The sequence below is a fragment of the Puma concolor genome, chromosome D4, assembly GCF_028749965.1.
Source record: "Puma concolor isolate L17-30 chromosome D4, mPumCon1.1.hap2, whole genome shotgun sequence".
NCBI lineage: Eukaryota > Metazoa > Chordata > Mammalia > Carnivora > Felidae > Puma > Puma concolor.
Genome location: NC_141679.1, coordinates 11,009,534 through 11,029,006, shown reverse-complemented (window position 1 = coordinate 11,029,006; position 19,473 = coordinate 11,009,534). Strand labels below are relative to the sequence as shown.

Genomic DNA, 19,473 nt, shown 5'->3' with positions numbered 1-19,473 from the left:
TTTTCTGATACTTCAGAAATTCATTTCTTTCACATTCTTTTTTTCAATTATATAGTATTTTGCTTCTACCCATCTTTTATTAAGCAATTTATTAGATAATGCATCTTAATGATATTAATAGCTGATCTATGGAGTATCGAATATGTGCTAGACACAGGTGGTTTACGTACACAATACACATATTTTTTTAATAGAGGTAAAATGGTATGTTACCTTGTATTAGTTCCAGGTGTATGGCATAATAACTCGGTATTTGTATACATTACAAAATGCTCACCACAGTAAATCAAGGTACCATCCAACACCATATAATTGACTCTCTTCATTCATTTCAGCCCCCTAAACTCTTTCCCCTCTGATAACCATCCATCTGTTCCTGTGTCTATAGTTTGGTTTTGTTTGTTCATTTATTTTGTTTCTTAGGTCCCACATATAAATGAAATCTAATTTATTTCACTTAGCGTAATACCCTGAAGGTCCATCCATGTTGTTACAAAAGACAAGACCATCATACATTTTATACACACACACACACACACACACACACACACACACACACACACACACACGACATATATTTATATACATATGAGACATATATATCTCACATCATCTGTATCCATTCATCCATCGATGGACACTTACATTGTTTCCATACCCTGGCTACTGTAAATAATGCTACAATGAACATAGGGGCACAGGTATCTTTTCAAATTAGTGTTTTCATTTTCCTCAGAAAAACACCCAGAAGTCAAACAGCTGGTTCACATGGTAGTTCTATTTTTAATTTTTTTGAGAAACTGCCATACTGTTCTCCATAGTGGCTGCACTAATTTGCATTCCCGCCAACAGTGTAGGAGGGTTCCCTTTTCTTCACATCCTTTCCAACACTGATTTCTTGTCGATTTGATATTAGCCATTCTAACAGGTGTGAGGTGGTATCACATTGAGTGTTTGATTTGCATTTCCTTGATTATTAACGATGTTGAGGATCTTTTCATGTGCCTGTTGGCCATCTGTTTATCTTCTTTGGAAAAATGTCTATTTAGATCCTCTGCCTACATTTCAATCAGATTGCTTGGTTTTTTGCTACTGAGCTCTTTGTACATTTTGGGTATTTATTGACTTGGAGAAAATATTTGCAACTCCTATATGTGATAAGGGGTTAATATCCAAATTGCCTTTACATTTTATTGATGGTTTCCTTTGCTGCACCAATGCCTTTTAGTTTGACGTAGTCCACTTACTTGATTTTTGTTTTTGTTGCCTTTGCTTTTGGACTCAGATTCAAAAAATTCAATGCCAAGTCTGATGTCAAGGAGCTAACCACCTGTTTTTCTTCTAGGAGTTTTATGGTTGCAGGTTTTACATTCAAGTCTTTCATCCATTGTGAGTTAATTTTTGTGTATGATGTAAGACAGTAGTCTAGTTTCATTCTTTTCATGTGGCTGTCCAGTGTCTCCAGGACCATTTACTGAAGACACTGTCTTCTCTTCATTGTATATTCTTGTCTCCTTTGTCATAGACTAATTGGCCATATCAGCATGGGTTTTTATCTGGGTTCTTTATTTGGTTTCATTGATCCATGTGTCTGTTTTTATGCCGTATCACACTGTTTTCATACAAAAGCTTTGTAGTAGTACAGTTTGAAGTCTGGGGCTGTGACATTTCCCATTTGTTCTTCTTTCTTAAGACTGCTTTGGCTATTTAGAGTCTTCTGTGAATCCATACAAACTTTAGAATTACTTGTTCTAGAGGCACATGGCTGGCTCAGTTTGTGGGGCGTGTGACTCTTGACCTTGGGGTTATGTGTTCAAGCCCCACAATGGGTAGAGATTACTTAAAAATAAAATCTTTTACAAGAATTTTTTGTTCTAGATGCCACTACAATTTTGATTGAGTTTGCACTGAATATGTATATTGCTTGGGGTAGTAGGGACATTTTAACAGTATTAATTCATCCCAACATGAGCACGGAATAACTTGCCACTTATTTGTGACTTCTTTAACTTCTTTTATCAATGTCCTACAGTTTTCAATGTACAGGTCTTTCACCTCCTTGGTTAAATTTATTCCTAGGTATTTTATTTTTATGCAAATTGTTTTGTTAGGCTTTTTGCAAGGATTGTCTCCTTAATTTCTCTGACAGTTCATTATTTGAGTATAGCAACGCAACAGATTTCTGTATACTGATTTTGTATACTACGGCATGACAGTTCATTTATTCTCACAGGTTTTTTTTTGGGGGGGGGCAGTCTTTAGGGTTTTCTGTATATAGTATCATCTGCAAATAGTGATAGTTTTATTTCTTTCCTTCCAATGTGGATGACTTTATCTTTTTTTCTTGGGTAATTGCTATGGGTAGGCCTTCTCATACTTACTGAATAAAAGTAACAAGAGTGGGCTTCCTTATTTTGTTCCTGATTTTAGAGCATACAATTGAGTATGGGTTTGTCATATATGGCCTTTATTATATTGAAGTACATTCTATCTATACTCACTTTAAGAGTTTTTATCATAAATGGAAGTTCAATCTTATCAAAGGTTTTTTCTACATTTATTGAGATGATCACATGATTATTATCCTTCATTGTGTTATGTGGTGCATCACACCAATGATGTGCAGATGTTAAAACATACTTGCATTCCTGGAATAAATCCCACTGATCATGATGAATGATCCTTTTAATACATTGTTGAATTTGATTTGCGAATATTTTGTTGGGAATTTTTATATCTCTGTTTATCAGCGATACCAGCATATAATTTTTCTTTTCTTCTCTTTTTTGTGGTATCCTTGTCTGGTTTTGGTATCAGGGTAATGTTGGCCTCATAAATGAGTTTGGAAGCATTCTTTCCTCTTCAATATTTTGGAAGTTTGAGAAGAATAGGTATTACATGTTTTTTAAATGTTTGGTAGAAGTCACCAAAGAAGATGTCTGGTGCGGGAGGTTTTTAATTACAGATTCAATCTCCTTACTGGTAATCCATCTATTCAGATTTTCTACATCTTCATGGAAGACAGAAGGTCTCAAAAGATTGTATGGTACTAGGAATTAACCTATTTCATTATCATAGTAGTCTCTCAATTCTCAATTTTTGTGGCATATGTCAACTTCTCCTCTTTCGTTTCTGATTTTTATCTTTTCAAAGAACCAGCTCTTATTTTCATTGATCTTTTCTGTTTTTTTTTTTTTTGTCTTGACTTCATATATTTCTGCTCTCAATCTTAATTCTTTCATTTTACTATGAGATTCATTTGTTCTTCTTTTTCTAGTTCCCTTAGATAGGGTGTCTTTTTATGAACTTGTCCCTTAGAACTGCTTTTGCTGCAGCCTACAATTTTGGATTGTTTTATTTCCATTTTCATTTGTGTCAAGGTATTTTTTTATATCCCCTTTGATTTTTTTCATTGACCCACAGGTTACAACAGTTGCATGTTATTTAAATTCCACATATTTATTATTTTTCCAGTTTTCTCCATGTAATTGACTTTTTTCATACCAGTGTCATTAAGGACTATGACCAGTGTCTACACCTGATATGATGTCAATCTTCTTAAATTTACTGAGACTTGTTTTGTGGTCTAGTGTATGATCCTAGAGAATGCTCCATACACAGAGAATAATGTGTATTCTGCTATTTGGGGATGGTATGCTTTGTATACAATTACCCTTAAACAATGCAGGGGTTGGGGCACTGACCTCCCATGCAGTCAAAAATCCACATATAACCTCTGACTTTCCAAAAACTTAACTACTAACACCCTACTGTTAGCCAGAAGCCATACTGATAACATATCAACTGACACATATCATGTATGTTGTATATATTATATATCGTATTTTTACAATGAACTAAATTAGAGAAAATATTACTAAGAAAATCATAAGGAATAGAAAATACATTTTATAGTATTATATTACAAAACATCTCCATGTAAGTGGACCCACAGAGCTCCAACCCATGTTGTTCAAGGATCAACTGTATACCTATTAAGACCATTTGGTCTTATGTGTTCTTTAAGGCCAGTACTTTCTTATTGGTTTTCTATCTGGATAACCTATCCACTGATGTAAATGGAGTATTAAAGTCTTCTACTATTGTTTTGCTTTCCATTTCCCCCTTTAAGTCTGTAACATTTGCTTTATATATTTAGGAATTCCTATGTTGAGTAAATATTTTCAAATGTTATATCCTCTTGTTGGATTGATGCTTTGTCATTGTGTAATGTCCTTTATCTTTTATTACAGACTTGTTTTCAAGTCTTTTTTGTCTGATATAAGCTTTCATTTGCATTTGCATGGAGTATCTTTTTCTACAACCTTCACTTTCAGTCTGTGTGTATTAGATCTGAAGTGAATCTCCTGTAGGCAGTAATACACAAACGAATCTTTTTTTAATCTATTCAACTACTGTAAATCTTTGGATTGGAGACTGTATCCATTTAAATTTAAAGGAATTATTGATACGCATGTACTTCTTACCATTTTGTTCATTATTTTCTGGCTGGTTTTGTAGTCCCTCTCTCTTCACCTCTTGCTGTCTTCCCTTGCAGTTTGATGCCTTTCTTCAGTGCAATGTTTAGATTCCTTTCTCATTATATTTTCAGTATCTCTCATAGGTTTTTGCTTTGTAGTTACCATGAGGTTCACATGACAACCTATATATATACATGTCTATTTCAAGTTGATAGCAACTTACGGTTGAACGTAGTGTGAAAACTCTACATTTTTGCTCCCCCATTTTGTTTCTGTTGTCCACATTTTGTTTTTGATGTCGTATTTTATATCTCTTTACTCTGTGTGTCCCTTAAGTATTGTTGTTATATTTAATTTTACTACTTTTGTCTTTTAGCCTTCATAGTAAGTTTAGAAGTGGTTAATCCACCACCTTTACTACATATCTGCCTTTACCAGCAAGATTTTTACTTTTGTATGTTTTGTTAATAGTAACTTTTCAGCCTAAAGAAGTTCCTTTATCGTGTCGGTAAGGCCAGTTTAGTGGTGAACTCCTTTAACTTTTGTTGTCTAGAAACCTCTCCTTCAATTCTGAATGATAACCTTGGCAGGTAGAATACTCTTGGTTGGAAGTTTTTTCCTTTCAGCACTTTGAATATATGATGCCACCATGGCATGCTAAGCTTCATCTAAAATCACAGCTGATAGTGATTTGGGGATTCCCTTGAACGTAACAACTTGTTTTTCTCATGTTACTTTTAAGATCCTCTCTTTAATTTTTGACATTTTAATGATTATGTCTCTTGATGTGGATGCCTTTGAATTCATCTTATTTGGAACTCTGTGCTTCTGGGACCTGAATGTCTGTTTCCTTCCCCAGGTTAGGGAAGCTTTCTGCCTCTTTCATTCTATTTTCCTTTGGGATCCCTATAACATGAATGTTATTCCACTTCACGTTGTCCCATAGGCTCTTAAGCTATCTTCGTTAATTTTTCATTGTTGTTGTTGTTTTGTTTGGTTGAGTTCCACTGCCCTGGCTTCCAGGTCACCAATCTATTCTGCTTTATTTATTCTGATGCTGAACCCTTCTAATATATTTTGCTATGCAGTTACTGTATTCTTCAGCTCTGCAACTTGTGTTTGGTACTTCTTTACATTTTCTATCTCTTTGTTTAAGTCTGTGTTCAACCATTCTTCTGACTCTGGTAAGCATCTTTATAACCATTATCTGGAACTCTTTATCAGATAGGTTACTTCTCTCGACTTCATTAAAGTCTTTTGTCTGAGGTTTCGTCTCATTCTTTTGTTTGGAAAATATTCCTGTCTCCTCATTTTACTTGACTCTCTGTGTTTGTTTCTATGTATTGAGCAAAGCATCTACCTCTCTCAGTCTGGAAGGAGTGTCCTTCCAAAGGAGATAAACCTTATTGTTCAACCTTGCCCTAGCTCTTGCTTGTCTCTCTGAAACATTGTGATTACTAAATTAGCCTGATTTATTCTGGATAGATCCCAGTTGCTGAGGGTGTGACAAGACCCACCAGTGTTCCAAAGGGAGTGATCTCAGCACCTAGTTTCAGGTTGATTGGAAAACAGATCCTCGGGGGGGACCTTCTGGAGTATGCAGCTATAAACCCTGTTGACCTCCAGGCCCAGAGATCTGGAGGTGTCCCCTGAAGTCCAGCTGCAAAAATCAGGGCTTCAGACAAGTGTACAAGCTTTTTGGAGGTGCCAGCAAGCTATGGTGCGATCAGAGGACAGATCAAAGATAGTGTCTACCTGCCTACATTCCCTGAGAGCACCTTTGAAGCCTACCTCTCAGGGTGAAGCTCCAGGACAAATAGATGAGCCTTTTCCAGAGGCAGACTAGTGGTGTGTTTTAGCCTGCTACCTACACAGTGTCTTGGGTATGGTAGCCTTTCCATAACTGTCTTCCTATTACAGTCCCATGGGGCCCGGAAACTCAAGTCCCTCTGGCCACCAGGGCCAGGTGATCAAGGGGCATTCCCAGTGTGGACTGCACTCAAAGGCAGACTTTAGCAAGGCTGCCAGAGTGCTGAGGGTGGGGCACACTCCTGCTTTAGGGATGCAGGAGGAGAACAGTGGGGGCAGGATACACCCAAGGCTTTAGTGAGGCAGGGTGACGGCTGGGGGTGGGGCACACTCATGGTTTAGGGAGGCCGTGTCCGCAGTGCCTGACTGAATTGGCAGAGTGGAAGGAGAGTGCAAAAATGGTGCTCACAACACCTCTGTCCCCAAAGAAAGTCCCAACTGATCCTAGTTCCTCCCACAAACACTTCTGGATTAACAAATGAATCTCCTTCACACATAATCCAGTCACTTCTCAAACTGCTGCGTTTGCACTGGGTCCAGTCCCAAGATGAATGTACTTGTGTGTAAGTACCTCCAAAGGAGTATCTCAGATTCCCCACAGCCCCCCAGGTCCAGTGTACACAAACCCCTTTGTTTCCAAATCCATTTGGGGGGCCTCGTCTCTCTAATGCAGGTTCCAAGGGTTGACATACCCAGAGTGGGGCATAAACCCAACCCTCCTCAGGTAAAGACTCCAGACCTGTGAAACCCTCCTCTCTTGTGGGTCACTGTACCAGGGTGAAGATTTTGACAAGATCACCTCTCTGCCTCTACTCCCCATTTCAATGTGGCCCTTCCATTCCTTGTTGTAAAGGGAATTCTTCACCTAGCTTCCAGTTCTTTCTGAGCAGGAAGTAGTCCATAAGTAGCTGCGGATCTGGTGTGTCTGTGGAAGGAGGGCAAGTTCAGGGTGTTCCTAAGCTTCCATCTTGAACTGCCTCCAAGTTCTTTCCTTTTACATTCAAGTGAAACTAAATTAATATTAAGAATTGCACAAAGAGAGGCGTCTGGGTGGCTCAGTATGTTAAGCGACTGACTCTTGGTTTCGGCTCAGGTCACGATCTCACAGTTTCGCGAGTTCGAGCCCCATATCGGGCTCTGCGCCGATAGCGTGGAGACTGTTTGGGATTCTGTCTTCATCTCTCTCTGCCCCTCCCCGACTCGTGATGTCTCTCTCTCAAAAATAAATAAACTTAAAAAAATTAAAAAAAAAAAAAAGAATAGCACAAAGAATGCAATCTCTGTATAAAACTGTCTCTGTATATTTATACAGCTTTCAGAATCACACAGAGCAGGGTTTCCCAAATTTATGAATGTATAAGAATCACTTGGGGGGCTTATTAAAATAGATTGCTGGGCCTCACTCTTACAGATTCTGATTCAGTAGATCTGGGATGGGGCCCAAGAATCTTCATTTTTCAAGCTCCTAACAGAGACTGATGCTGTCATTCAGCAAATGGCATTGGCACAGAAAAATCCCTGGAATAAAATTTACCTACTTTAACTTCAAGGTAGTAAAATACGGTATGATTTATTTTAACTTTCTTCTTTGCATTTTCTTAGGTATTGGGTAAATTTTTTTTTACAATGAATGTTCCATTTTTACCCAAACGATAAAATCATTATTCTAAAGAAACTTAGAAGCAAGAAATATTAACCTGTTTATACCTACAATTTGTAAAAAAGCTTTCTCTGAGATCCTTATTTAACTTTTCCTTCTCCCTCTGAAAAGGTGAACATGTTTTACTAAACTCACCTATTCTCAAAGAAAAGTTACAGGAGTTTTTCTCTATTAAACAGCTACCATGAAAGAAACTGGTATTTGCTATTTCAAAAAGGAGACATACAATATATTTCCCAATCTTACCAAATGTACGTGCTTTTGATATTTAATATCAATGTAATAGTCCAACTCCTATCATCCATCAAATCTATTAGAAATGTATGAAAATGTATGTAGTATGGTCTACTACAGGACCGAAACAGCCCAACTCAACACTAATTTGAAAACATGAGGACAATGCTATTATGTACTATTTAAAAAAAATTTTTTTTTAATGTTTATTTATTTTTGAGACAGAGAGAGACAGAGCATGAACGAGGGAGGATCAGAAAGAGAGAGAGGGTGACACAAAATCTGAAACAGGCTCCAGGCTCTGAGCTGTCAGCACAGAGCCCGATGCGGGGCTTGAACTCATGAACCGCAAGATCATGACCTGAGCTGAAGTCGGACGCTTAACCGACTGAGCCACCCAGGCGTCCCTATTATGTACTATTTTTAAGTTCAATAACCACTGATTACATTTGGACCATCAGTATACTCCAATATTTCTTTTAAACCATTATGATCCCTTTTGATTAAATTTTATTTTTTATTTTAAGCAAGCTCCAAGCCCAACGATGGGCTTGAACTCACGACACTGAGATCAAGAGTCACATGCTCTACTGACTGAGCTAACCAGGGACCCCATGACTCCTTTAATAAACTATTCCTAACCAGTACTTTTCTGTAGTTTTATGGCCCAATGCCATTAACTCATATAAAAAAAAAAAAAAAAAGTATGACCAGCCTTGTAAAACAAACACTAAATATTCTGCAAACTAGGAATAAAGGTGTTACCTAAAAAGATATTTGGGTAAGAGGGAAACAGACACCTACTGTTAAAAACAGATCAACTCTGTGTAGCTTTCAACAGAGAAGTTTATACATAATTCCACTAACAGATAAAAATTTCATGGATAATCATTAATTCCACACCAGGAAAAAGGCCCAATGGGCTTAATTTAACTCTGTACCTAAAGACAGTATTAACAAATAAAATTTCAACTTTAGTAGTAGAAAAACAAAATGGTAACAAATAATTGAAAAGGACCAAGTATAGCTGGGATTAGAGTCCAAAAGCTCTTAAATATCTCTAAATGATTCTCTAAGAAAGCTGGATTAGAAGATAATCAGAAATAAGATCTCTCTCTGTACAGTATGACCAATTAAATATATGCTTATAAGTAGGATGTCTCTATTTCTCCTAAATTTCCATACTTTCAACAACTTTTGTTCCTGTAATGATTTTAAAACAATCAGCTGAAATTCAAATCCAATTATCAGGTTAAAAGTACCAAGTACTCTGATCATGATTTATCTACGAAAGAAACATGACAACCCAGTATTTTTCCTGTTTTAAACAACAGCAACAAGTTTTTGGTCTGGATAAAGATTATTATTAATACCTACATTACATATTTCTCTAATACATTTCAAATGTTTAAGAACTACATTCTGGTTATTAATAATATCATTTCTTACCAGGATCTGCTAACCCAGTGGTCTCTAATAGTATGTAATCAAATTTCCCCTTCTTCTGCATCAAATTCTCAATAGCTCTAAGGCCATTGTCCCTGGAGAATACCAAAATATAAAAAATAGTTGATTACCTGAATATTAAAGTGATCATTATAAATGTTTTAAAATATACTTAGCAACCTGAGACAAAGATAGCTTAGGAATATAAAAATTAAACTCATTTCCCAAACTTCTAAGACAATGTCCGTCAATATTTACCAATGGTGGGAAAAAATAGATGCACGTGTACTGATAAGTAAAATAAATCAAGTACATGATGGATATTTTAATTTTATTACAGCTAAAAGCAGAAGAAGTTTTAATAAACCTGACCAAAGTCAAATTCCGCTATTTTTATAGTACTATGAAAGAAAAAATCAACATCCAAAAGAACAATATAATTTATCAATTACAGTGGTTTAATATAACAATTAAAGGGACACAATCATGAAATACTTTTCAATTCTGTTCTGAATTAGAGTGCCAGACTTTAGTCTTCCTTTTTACTTAGAACATCAACAGTGCAAGAGAAGACTTAATGGATTTCATTTTGGTTATTCAAGAAAAGCTGTCATGATTTTAGCTTTGTTAATATATTTGACTCAAAGTCAAACATCAAACGATGTAGGAAAAATTTAATTCACTAGAATATACAAAATCAACATTAATTTACTCAAATATTTGAGTGACTAGGTTATCAGGTCCTTTTCTCAGATCTATGGTATATTAGTGGAAAAAAGAGACAACGTCCTTAGAGACAATTATAACTGGTGGAACAGAACTTGAGGTTTTTTACCTTTTTGATGGTCATTTATTTTTGTTTTTCTAAGTTGAATCCTTGGAAATAAGACCAATGACTCATTAAAAGTAAAAAAATAATTTTTTATACATGAAATGTGAGTTTCATATACTAGAGATTATTAATTAAACCCTGACATCTGGAGCACCTGGATGGCTCAGTCGGTTAAGCGTCCGACTTTGGCTCAGGTCATGATCTCACCATTTGTGAGTTCGAGCCCCGCGCCAGGCTCTGTACTGACACCTCGGAGCCTGGAGGCTGCTTTGGATTCTCTGTCTCCCTCTCTCTCTCTACCCCTCCCCTGCTCACACTCTGTCTCTTTCAAGAAAATAAACATTTTTTTAAAAAGTTTAAACCCTGACATCAAAGACAAAAGAAACTCAAAAAAAGGGCCAAAGCATTAGGGCTGACAGAAAAATAAATAGGACAGCAAGAAACACTCTAAGAAATTACACCCTTATAAATTATTTTCTATATGACAATACAATAGAGCAGATTACATAAATTTAGTGAAATTACACAAGAAAATCAAAGCTGGAAATCTAATCAATAAACATTTATAACAGACTAACAAGCATACAGTAAACACATTCCTCACTTTACTGAACAGCAGAGGCAACCATTTCTAAGTTCCAGCCACTCTTCATACAGCTCTCCACCCTGGCTGACAGCTAAAGATTTCTCCACGGCACTTCCTAGAATAAGTAACAAGAAGTGCTCTTTAGATTATGTTCATTAGCCAACCAAAAACAAAGATGAGGATAGCAACAACAAAGATTTCAAATCATTTACACAAATACACTTTGTAACTTTCATTCTTTCATTCTATCCATGCAGCCTCAATGCTTTAAACTCTACTACTATAGATTACTTTAGCTTTTATTTCTTTAAGAGGATTTAAGCCCCTACAAAGGCAGAACCAAAATTAATCTCTCATTACCTACTTACTCGTCAGGCCTCTCACCTGCCCACTTCTGTACCCTAATGAAGTAGCTATTTCAAAAGCACTCTTTCTTGTCCATGACCAACTAATATGTTTAATATGTTGGGTTTTATATGCTCTTAACTCTCTTAAAAGATTGACTTACCTATCTTCTTCCTTTTCATTCTTCCTCTAAATTGTTTTCGTTTCTATTAAACAGATTCTAGATATCGCCAGTATGAGTAAAAACCCCAGTTCATTTTGAGGAAGTTTGCTTGGCCAGGGTATCAATGTGCTTGCTCATTTAAAAATTAAATTTTTTAAGTTTCCTCATAATGCTTACTTAAGAAACAATAATATGTAAAATACTGAGATGCTTGTTATAATAAAAGAATGATTTTAAATATCTTACTTTTCATCCAGTAAATAAATATACCATAGCCAGGGAAGAGTTCTAAATGTCCAGTAAAGAAAATGGCCAAAAAAGAAAACTGAATAATTTTTCATTTCCCTGTTTTTTGTTTATATTCCGGTTAGGCAAGGATACCCAAGAACTTTGATACTATACTTGATCTTAGCCAAAAGGCCAAGAAGCGATGGGGATAAAGAGCTTTGAAAGGGACTGCTACAAAATTCGGGGTTTAGAGAATATTAATAAAATGCAAAGGAAGGTATTGCAAATGCTGTAAATGACAAAATTATAAAAATGATTCCAAAAGAATGATGAAAAATAGTAACAAATACTAATAAATGTGAGCAGTGTCCAACAGATCGGTTAATAAGAAGCTAAAATATAAGACTAGGATTTAAAAAATCTTAGCATTTTTATTTTATCTAACAGACTTTTCACTTTGGTTTACTGACATCAGAAATCAAGTGTAACAGGTCTCCCTGTTCATAAAACCTAGCTCCTTGGGCGCCTGGGTGGCTCAGTGAGTTAAGCATCTGACTTCAGCTCAGGTCATGATCTCATGGTTCATGAGTTTGAGCCCTGCATCGGGCTCTGTGCTGACAGCTCAGAGCCTGGAACCTGCTTCGGATTCTGTGTCTCCCTCTCTCTCTGTCCCTTCCCAGCTTGCATTCCGTCTCTCTCTCTCAAAAATAAATAAACATTAAAAAAAAAAAAAAAAACTAGCTTCTTTCCTCATTTATAACTGAGAAAATTGTGTTAAGAAGTAGTTCAAGGGGCACCTGGGTGACTCAGTCGGTTGAGTGTCCGACTTTGGCTCAGGTCATGATCTCGCAGTTGACGAGTTCGAGCCCCACATCCGGCTCTGTGCTGACAGCTCAGAGCCTGGAGCCTGCTTCCGATTCTGTGTCTCCCCGTCTCTCTGCCTCTCCCCTACTCATGCTCTGTCTTTCTGTCTCAAAAATAAATCAACATTAAAAAAGTTAAAAAAGAAAAAAAAGAAGTTCAACATAAGATACTTTTGGCAAAAACTGAGCTTTAATTAAAATTCACACTTAAATTTTTCTTATAAAAAGAAAAACTTATGAAAGTAATCAAAGAATTGTGTCTAACACTGCTGTAGATTTTTTTTACAGTACAGTTCAATATTAAAAACGAACAAAAAATATGGAATTTTAAATGCATGTATTTCCACAAATAATTGTAGGTGCTTGAGGATGGAAACCATATATTTAACTCATTTTTAAAGTCTTCAGTTTTAAGAGGCACCTGGGTGGTTCAGTTGGTTAAACCTCTGACTTTGGTTCAGGTCACGATCTCACCGTTCATGGGTTCAAGCCCCATGTCAGGCTCTGTACCGACAGTTCGGAGCCTGGAGCCTGCTTTGAATTCTGTCTCTCCCTCTCTCTATCCATCCCCGACTTGTGCTCTCTCTCCATCAAAGATAAATAATGTAAAAAAAAATTTAAAATCTTCAGGGTTTTTTTTCCAAGATTTTTTTTCAATGTTTATTTTATTTTTTTTAATTTTTTTTTTTTAACATTTATTTATTTTTGTGACAGAGAGAGAGACAGAGCATGAACAGGGGAGGAGCAGAGAGAGAGGGAGACACAGAATCTGAAACAGGCTCAAGGCTCTGAGCTGTCAGCACAGAGCCCGACGCGGGGCTCGAACTCACGGACCATGAGATCATGACCTGAGCCGAAGTTGAACGCTTAACCGACCAAGCCACCCAGGCACCCCTCAATGTTTATTCTTGAGAGAGAGCCAGCACACAAGCTGGTGAGGGGCAGACAGAGAAGGAGACAGAGGATCCGAAGCAGTCCCCAGGTTCCAAGCTGTCAGCACAGAGCCTGACGCAGGGCTCGAACCCACGGACCACAAGATCATGATCTGAGCCAAAGTTGGACACCTAACCAACTGAGCCATCCAGGTGCCCCCCAAAATCTTCAGTTTTAAATGCTTTGCAAATATTAATAAACATCTAACAAGGTAAACTTAAAAATACAAAAGCATTTTAAAATGTTTTTCAGGGGCGCCTGGGTGGCTCAGGTGGTTGAGCAACTGACTTCGGCTCAGGTCATGATCTCACGGTTTGTGAGTTCGAGCCCCGAGTCGGGCTCTGTGCTGACAGCTCAGAGCCTGGAGCCTGCTTCTGATTCTGGGTCTCCCTCTCTCTCTGCCCCTCCCCTACTCGTGCTCTGTCTCTCTCTGTCTCAGAAATAAACATTAAAAAAAATTTTTAAAATAAAATAAAATAAAATGTTTTTCAAGTTACAAGTGAACAATATAGTCTGTACAAAAGCACTTGAAAATGCCTGAAAGAACTTTCCTTCATATGTTTAGATTTTTATTTCTGGAGTTCTTTCATGTAAAAACCTAATTTAATTCTGTTGCTATGAATTCCAAAACTATGTAAAATAAAATTTTATAAAAACTATCTGATTTCAGTTCCTCAAATCTGTTCAAAATAAAGCTTCACAGAAATTAATCTGTTTTTCCCAAAACTATCCACATTAGTGTGTTTGCATTATAATACTTTGTATCTTTGTTTTTAAATACGGAATATCAATACACCAGGGGTATGAATCATCCTATAAATTCTTACATTATAATATTCATTGAATTTTACTTACCTTCCCCAAATTCATTTAAAATAACAGCTACTCTTTTACTATGTTGCTCTGTCAAAATATAGTTCAGAAGTGTTGTCTTCCCAGCACCTATAAAATATATTTGGTTTAAATAACAACATTGAAAGGTTAATTTAAAAGGCATACACACACAAAAACAGAATCCCAATGTTTTAAAATTTTTCCATGCTATTTTAAAAATATTATTTAACTATGGCATAGAAGATTCTAGAGGGAAAGATTAAGTACCTCGGCAAAGTATTAAAAAAGCCTTATGTTCACATAAAATCTTCTATTTACAAATACTCCTACAATTTGGATCAGCTTTCTTTGACCTCATGTGACAAACATACGTCTTTTACATAAATTAATACAATTAATATAAAGACAACTAAATATTCTATTAAATAAGGAATTAATGAAATAATGGCTTCCAAGGAATGAAGCACTCATGTAGTTCATAAAATATTTAAGCACTTTTACATGATAACAATTTTTCTTAGCAAAGAATATATGGTTTACTTCCCTAAAATTTACATGTAAAGCCCTGTATTTTATTTCAATATCCATCATTAACCAAACAGACACAAATTCAAACAGACTATAGAGCTACTTTTAGTATGCTTAGTCTATAAAAAAAATATATATACATACATATGTATATACATACATATATATAGACATACGTATATATGTATATACATATGTATATACACACATATATGTATACATATATATAGACATATGTCTATATATACATATATACATAGACATAGACATATATATACATATACATATATGTGTGTATATACATATGTGTATATATATATATACACATACATACACTTGACTCTTGAACTATGTGGGTCGTGGCTCCACCTATATGCGGATTTTTTTCTGTAAATACAGCACAGTACGGTAAATGTATTTTCTCTCGCTGATGATTTCTTCAGAACATTTTTTTTTCTAGCTTACTTTATTGTAATATAGTATGTCATACATATAACATACAAAATATGTGTTAATCAACAGTTTATATTATCAGGAAGGCTTCCGGTCAACAGTAGGCTATTAGTAGTTAAGTTTTGGAGGAGTCAAAAGTTATATGCGGGTTTTCAACTGTGCAAAATGGTGGCACCCCTAACCCTCACACTGTTCAAGGGTCAATTGTCTCTGTCTACGTGTCTATAAAACACAAACAAAAAGGGAGAATGGTTGTAGGAGATGCTAACGATGTATGGAATGTTCAGTATTTAGAAAGATAAATTCACAAAGCTACACTAACTTTATCCAGTAGGTGGCATGTGAAACCTAGTATGTTCAGCTCAAGTGGAAGAAAAATGTTTATCTCGTGAACCGTATATACCAAAGTTCAAAGAGGAAAAAAAATATACTGCACAGTAGTGTTATTCGATTGTATGAATCTATCATTTGTTTACTCTTCTGTTGGTAGACATTTGGGTTATTTCCAGTGTTCTGTTCTTCCAAACAGGGCTGCTAAGAACTTTTACAAATCAGCTTGTACACATCTTCTGAAGCACATTTACAAGATTCTAGTGTGTAACTAGGTGGGATTTAATGATCATTAGGGTATCAACATCTTGAACATTGTTAAGTCACATTCCTTTAAAGGCTGTTGAAGGGATGAAGGGCTTGTGTTTAGGGCTCTTTAAAAAGCTCAACATATCAAAAGTGTGCAGCACAAACTGAAAGGGGCATAGCTTAAGGGCAATGAGGAAATTCTTAGAACCAGTCCGAGGATGAGACAGAGACCCTGAACATGAGTGCAGCATAGGTAGTGGCAGTGAAAATGGAAAGGAAGAGGTGGATGTAAGAAATTTCTAATAGATTTACCAGCAGTTAATAATTAACCATATTATGAAACAGAAGACTTTAAGGCACAGTTCATTCATTCAAGTCTACTATGGGGGCATCTGGGTGGCTCAGTCGGTTAAGCATCCGACTTCAGTTCAGGCAGGTCATGATCTCACAGTTCCTGAGTACGAGCCCCGCACTGGGCTCTGTGCTGACAGCTCAGAGCCTGGAGCCTGTTTGGATTCTGTGTACCCCTCTCTCTGCCCCTCCCCCACTCATGCTCGCTCCCTCTCTCTCTCTCTCTCTCTCTCTCTCTCAAATATAAATAAACATTAAAAAAAAATGTTAAGTCTACTATGGGCCAGATGTTATGCCGGGCCTTGGTGAAATGGGCACAAAACAAAGATATACTGTCTCTACTTTCACAATGCTTACAAACACTAGGAGAGTGGGAGATGTAAGGGAATTCTGATCAATAAACAGGTAATTATGTCACAGGATTATACAGTGGATAGGAGATGTACAAGATGTTATGAAGCACCTAAGAGGGATGTCTAGGCAGGGGACTAACAAAAAAGAAAAGTATTCCGGGGGCTAAAGTACGTGGCACCTTTTATAAGTGAAAGTATTCAGTGTGACTGGACCACCGTTCTGAAGGCAAGAAAGGCCGTCAAGAGCTGGATCATATAGGACCTTTTGATTCATGTTGAGGAATTTGAACTGTAAACCAAAAGGAAACCACTGATGGGTGTTAACGCAATCAGTTTACACCTATAAAGATCATTCAGGCTCAAGTACAAAGACTATATTAAAAGGGAGCATGACTCAAGACTAGTTAGAAAACTTTTAGAGTATTCCAGGTCATTGGAATCACAGGAGCAGGAGGATTGGAGGGCAAAACATAGGAAGTTGTGGACCTGCTGAGTTTGAGATGTCTGTGGGATATCAAAATAGAAACTGAGTGTGAAGTTAAAAGGATGGACAGAGGTGGGCAAATTTTGTAGGAGGGACAGCCAGAGAAGTAGGTGGAAGTATCCAGAAGAAAAATGTGATGGAAGCCAATAGGACGATGTTTCAAAAAAGAGAAAATGGTCAAGAATAAGCAGTGAAACTATATCGACTATATTCAGCAACAAGGTTGTTGGCAAAGCCCTCATTCCTAAGCCTCAGGCCGCTACCTCCAATGCTCTAGTGACCTACAGATGAGCAAAATGGGGGAGGCTAGAGGGGCAAGTCTGAACTATAGCACCTTAGATGAGGAATTTGCCTAACTTCTTCGTAGAGGAGCCTCTGAATAACAGTGGGAAAACACCAAAAGTAAATCCCTTTATAAAATTAATCCTGAGTAAAAAGGAGAATAAACTTAGTCTACAAAGCTTAAAAAATATATAAATAAATAAACCCACCAGTGGTTTAATTCTTATTTTTATGTAAAAGGCCCTCAGGTCTAGAAACGGTATTATCTACCCCCAAATTGTTTGGCTTTATTTACAGTTCTTAACTTTCCCCACACAATTAATATGCTCATGTATTTACTCCAGCCCTTCTATTAAAATGTAAGGTTTTAAAATAATACTCGTCAGATTTTTCTAATAAAGGATCACACGTGTAAACGCACCAACTGTCCTTCAGGAAATTGTACGTTTACACGCCTATGAATCCAAGGGTCCCTGAGCACTGCTGAATGTCTACAGCTTGAGAAATAGTCTTGGAGGGTGGAGATTTTATTCCTACCACTTCTCCAAGAGTGCTTTACAAACAGATCTCAAAAAAAAAAAAAAAAAAAAAAAATCTGAGATAGTCCTCGCCACGAAGAGCTGGAAGAGACTGGCTCGAGCTGGAAAGGGAATCTACTAAGGAATACTCTTGTGGGTCGGGCATTTTACAGACAGGGCACCGTTTAATGGTAACAGACGTAAGGTAGGTGTTTCCTGCCCCGTTTTGCAGATGAGTAAACAAACTCAAACAGGTGACTGGTAACACGCCCACCTTCAAGTGCGGTTGAAGAGCTTCAGAAAGGTAAGATAACTCTGTAGCTGTCACAAGGATAATTAAGGGGCGGGTCCAGGCCTCTAAGTGCAAGGCCAGAACTAGCTTCAAACTGTGAGGTTAACTTTGAAGCTCACTTGATAAATGTGGATCTAATGCAAGGGGTCTGGGCATCCCTGAGCCCCGAGACGAGAAGCAACCCATACAGGGGGCAAGTGACCCAGGCCCTACGTCAGAGACATTTGCTGTCTGCCAGAAGGCCCAGATGCCTCAGGTGAAGAGGCAACGGCAAGTCCCCCAAATCCCAGGATAAGTTCACGGTATTTTCAGACCGGGATGATTAGTTACCTAAATACCCGGTGATAATTGTGACTGGGATCTTAGCGCCGGGGCCAGACTTTTCCTCCTCCTCTCTTAGCTTCGTCCCAATGGGGACCAATTCAGGACAGTCCTCCTCCTCCTGCTCCTCTTCTTCATCCTCAGTTCCAAGAGCCGGAAACATCCCGGCCAACGGCACAGCACGCCTCCCCCTCGGCCCCAGAGCGGGGACCAAAACACCGAAGGGCTGCTGCGCACGCCGATCACGCCACGCCGGGCGCGTCATTGACGTCATTACGCCGCGACGCGCGGCTCCTCCCCGTCCCGCCCCAATTACCAGGACCCCGGCCGAGGACCGCCTCGCCTGGTAGCCACGCCCCCGGAGGAGCTGGGCACACCCCCCCGGCTGAGCTCTCTGAACCTGAGCGAAGCTGGGCGGAGTTGCTAGGGCTCCAGCCTCTGATGCTGTCCCTGTGCGCTGTGACCAGGGCCTGGGTGGTGGGAACGAGGAGTGAGTAGCCTGACCTAAACAGCCCCCGTAGAGAAGAGACTTTGTCAACTTGACATTTTTTTGGTGTCATTAAAAAACTTTAATTCATAGGGGAAAGAACGAGAAGCTATACTCCTACTATCTTAATGATAATTTTTCTACCTGAAGGAATAACTAGTGAAACGTTTTCTTTTTTATAATTACATATTTTACACGTGCATCCCAAGTTTTACAATGTACGTGCACTGCTTTTATTTATTTTTCTTTCTCATTTTTTATTTGGACTCGGGTAACCTGTGTTCATTTATCATATTCTTTGATTCACGACATTCTCATCATTAATCCATGGCTAGCCCTCTTTTATAGTTATATGTTTATAATGAACTCCTTTGATTTCATCCCTAGCCGGGGAACATTACCAATAAGTTA

At 37.6% G+C, this 19,473-nt stretch overlaps 1 protein-coding gene and 1 pseudogene across 2 annotated transcripts in view; both read right to left on the bottom strand.

Moving 5' to 3' along the window:
* ZNG1A (Zn regulated GTPase metalloprotein activator 1A) overlaps window positions 1-18,839 on the bottom strand; it is a 51,415-nt gene extending 32,576 nt beyond the window's left edge. Inside the window, exons 1-4 of one of the 2 annotated variants that reach the window (XM_025931634.2) lie at window positions 18,585-18,839; window positions 14,436-14,522; window positions 11,067-11,163; window positions 9,634-9,725 (exon numbers count right to left, since the gene is read on the bottom strand). In XM_025931634.2, coding sequence (XP_025787419.1) covers window positions 9,634-9,725; window positions 11,067-11,163; window positions 14,436-14,522; window positions 18,585-18,738 — 430 coding nt within the window. In that variant the 5' untranslated portion in view covers window positions 18,739-18,839. The remainder of the gene's footprint in view (window positions 1-9,633; window positions 9,726-11,066; window positions 11,164-14,435; window positions 14,523-18,584) is intronic. The other variant, XM_086684958.1, reaches the window with a different exon arrangement.
* Window positions 11,837-11,988, bottom strand: LOC112868739 (U2 spliceosomal RNA; annotated as a pseudogene).
* Window positions 18,840-19,473: the final 634 nt, after the last annotated feature.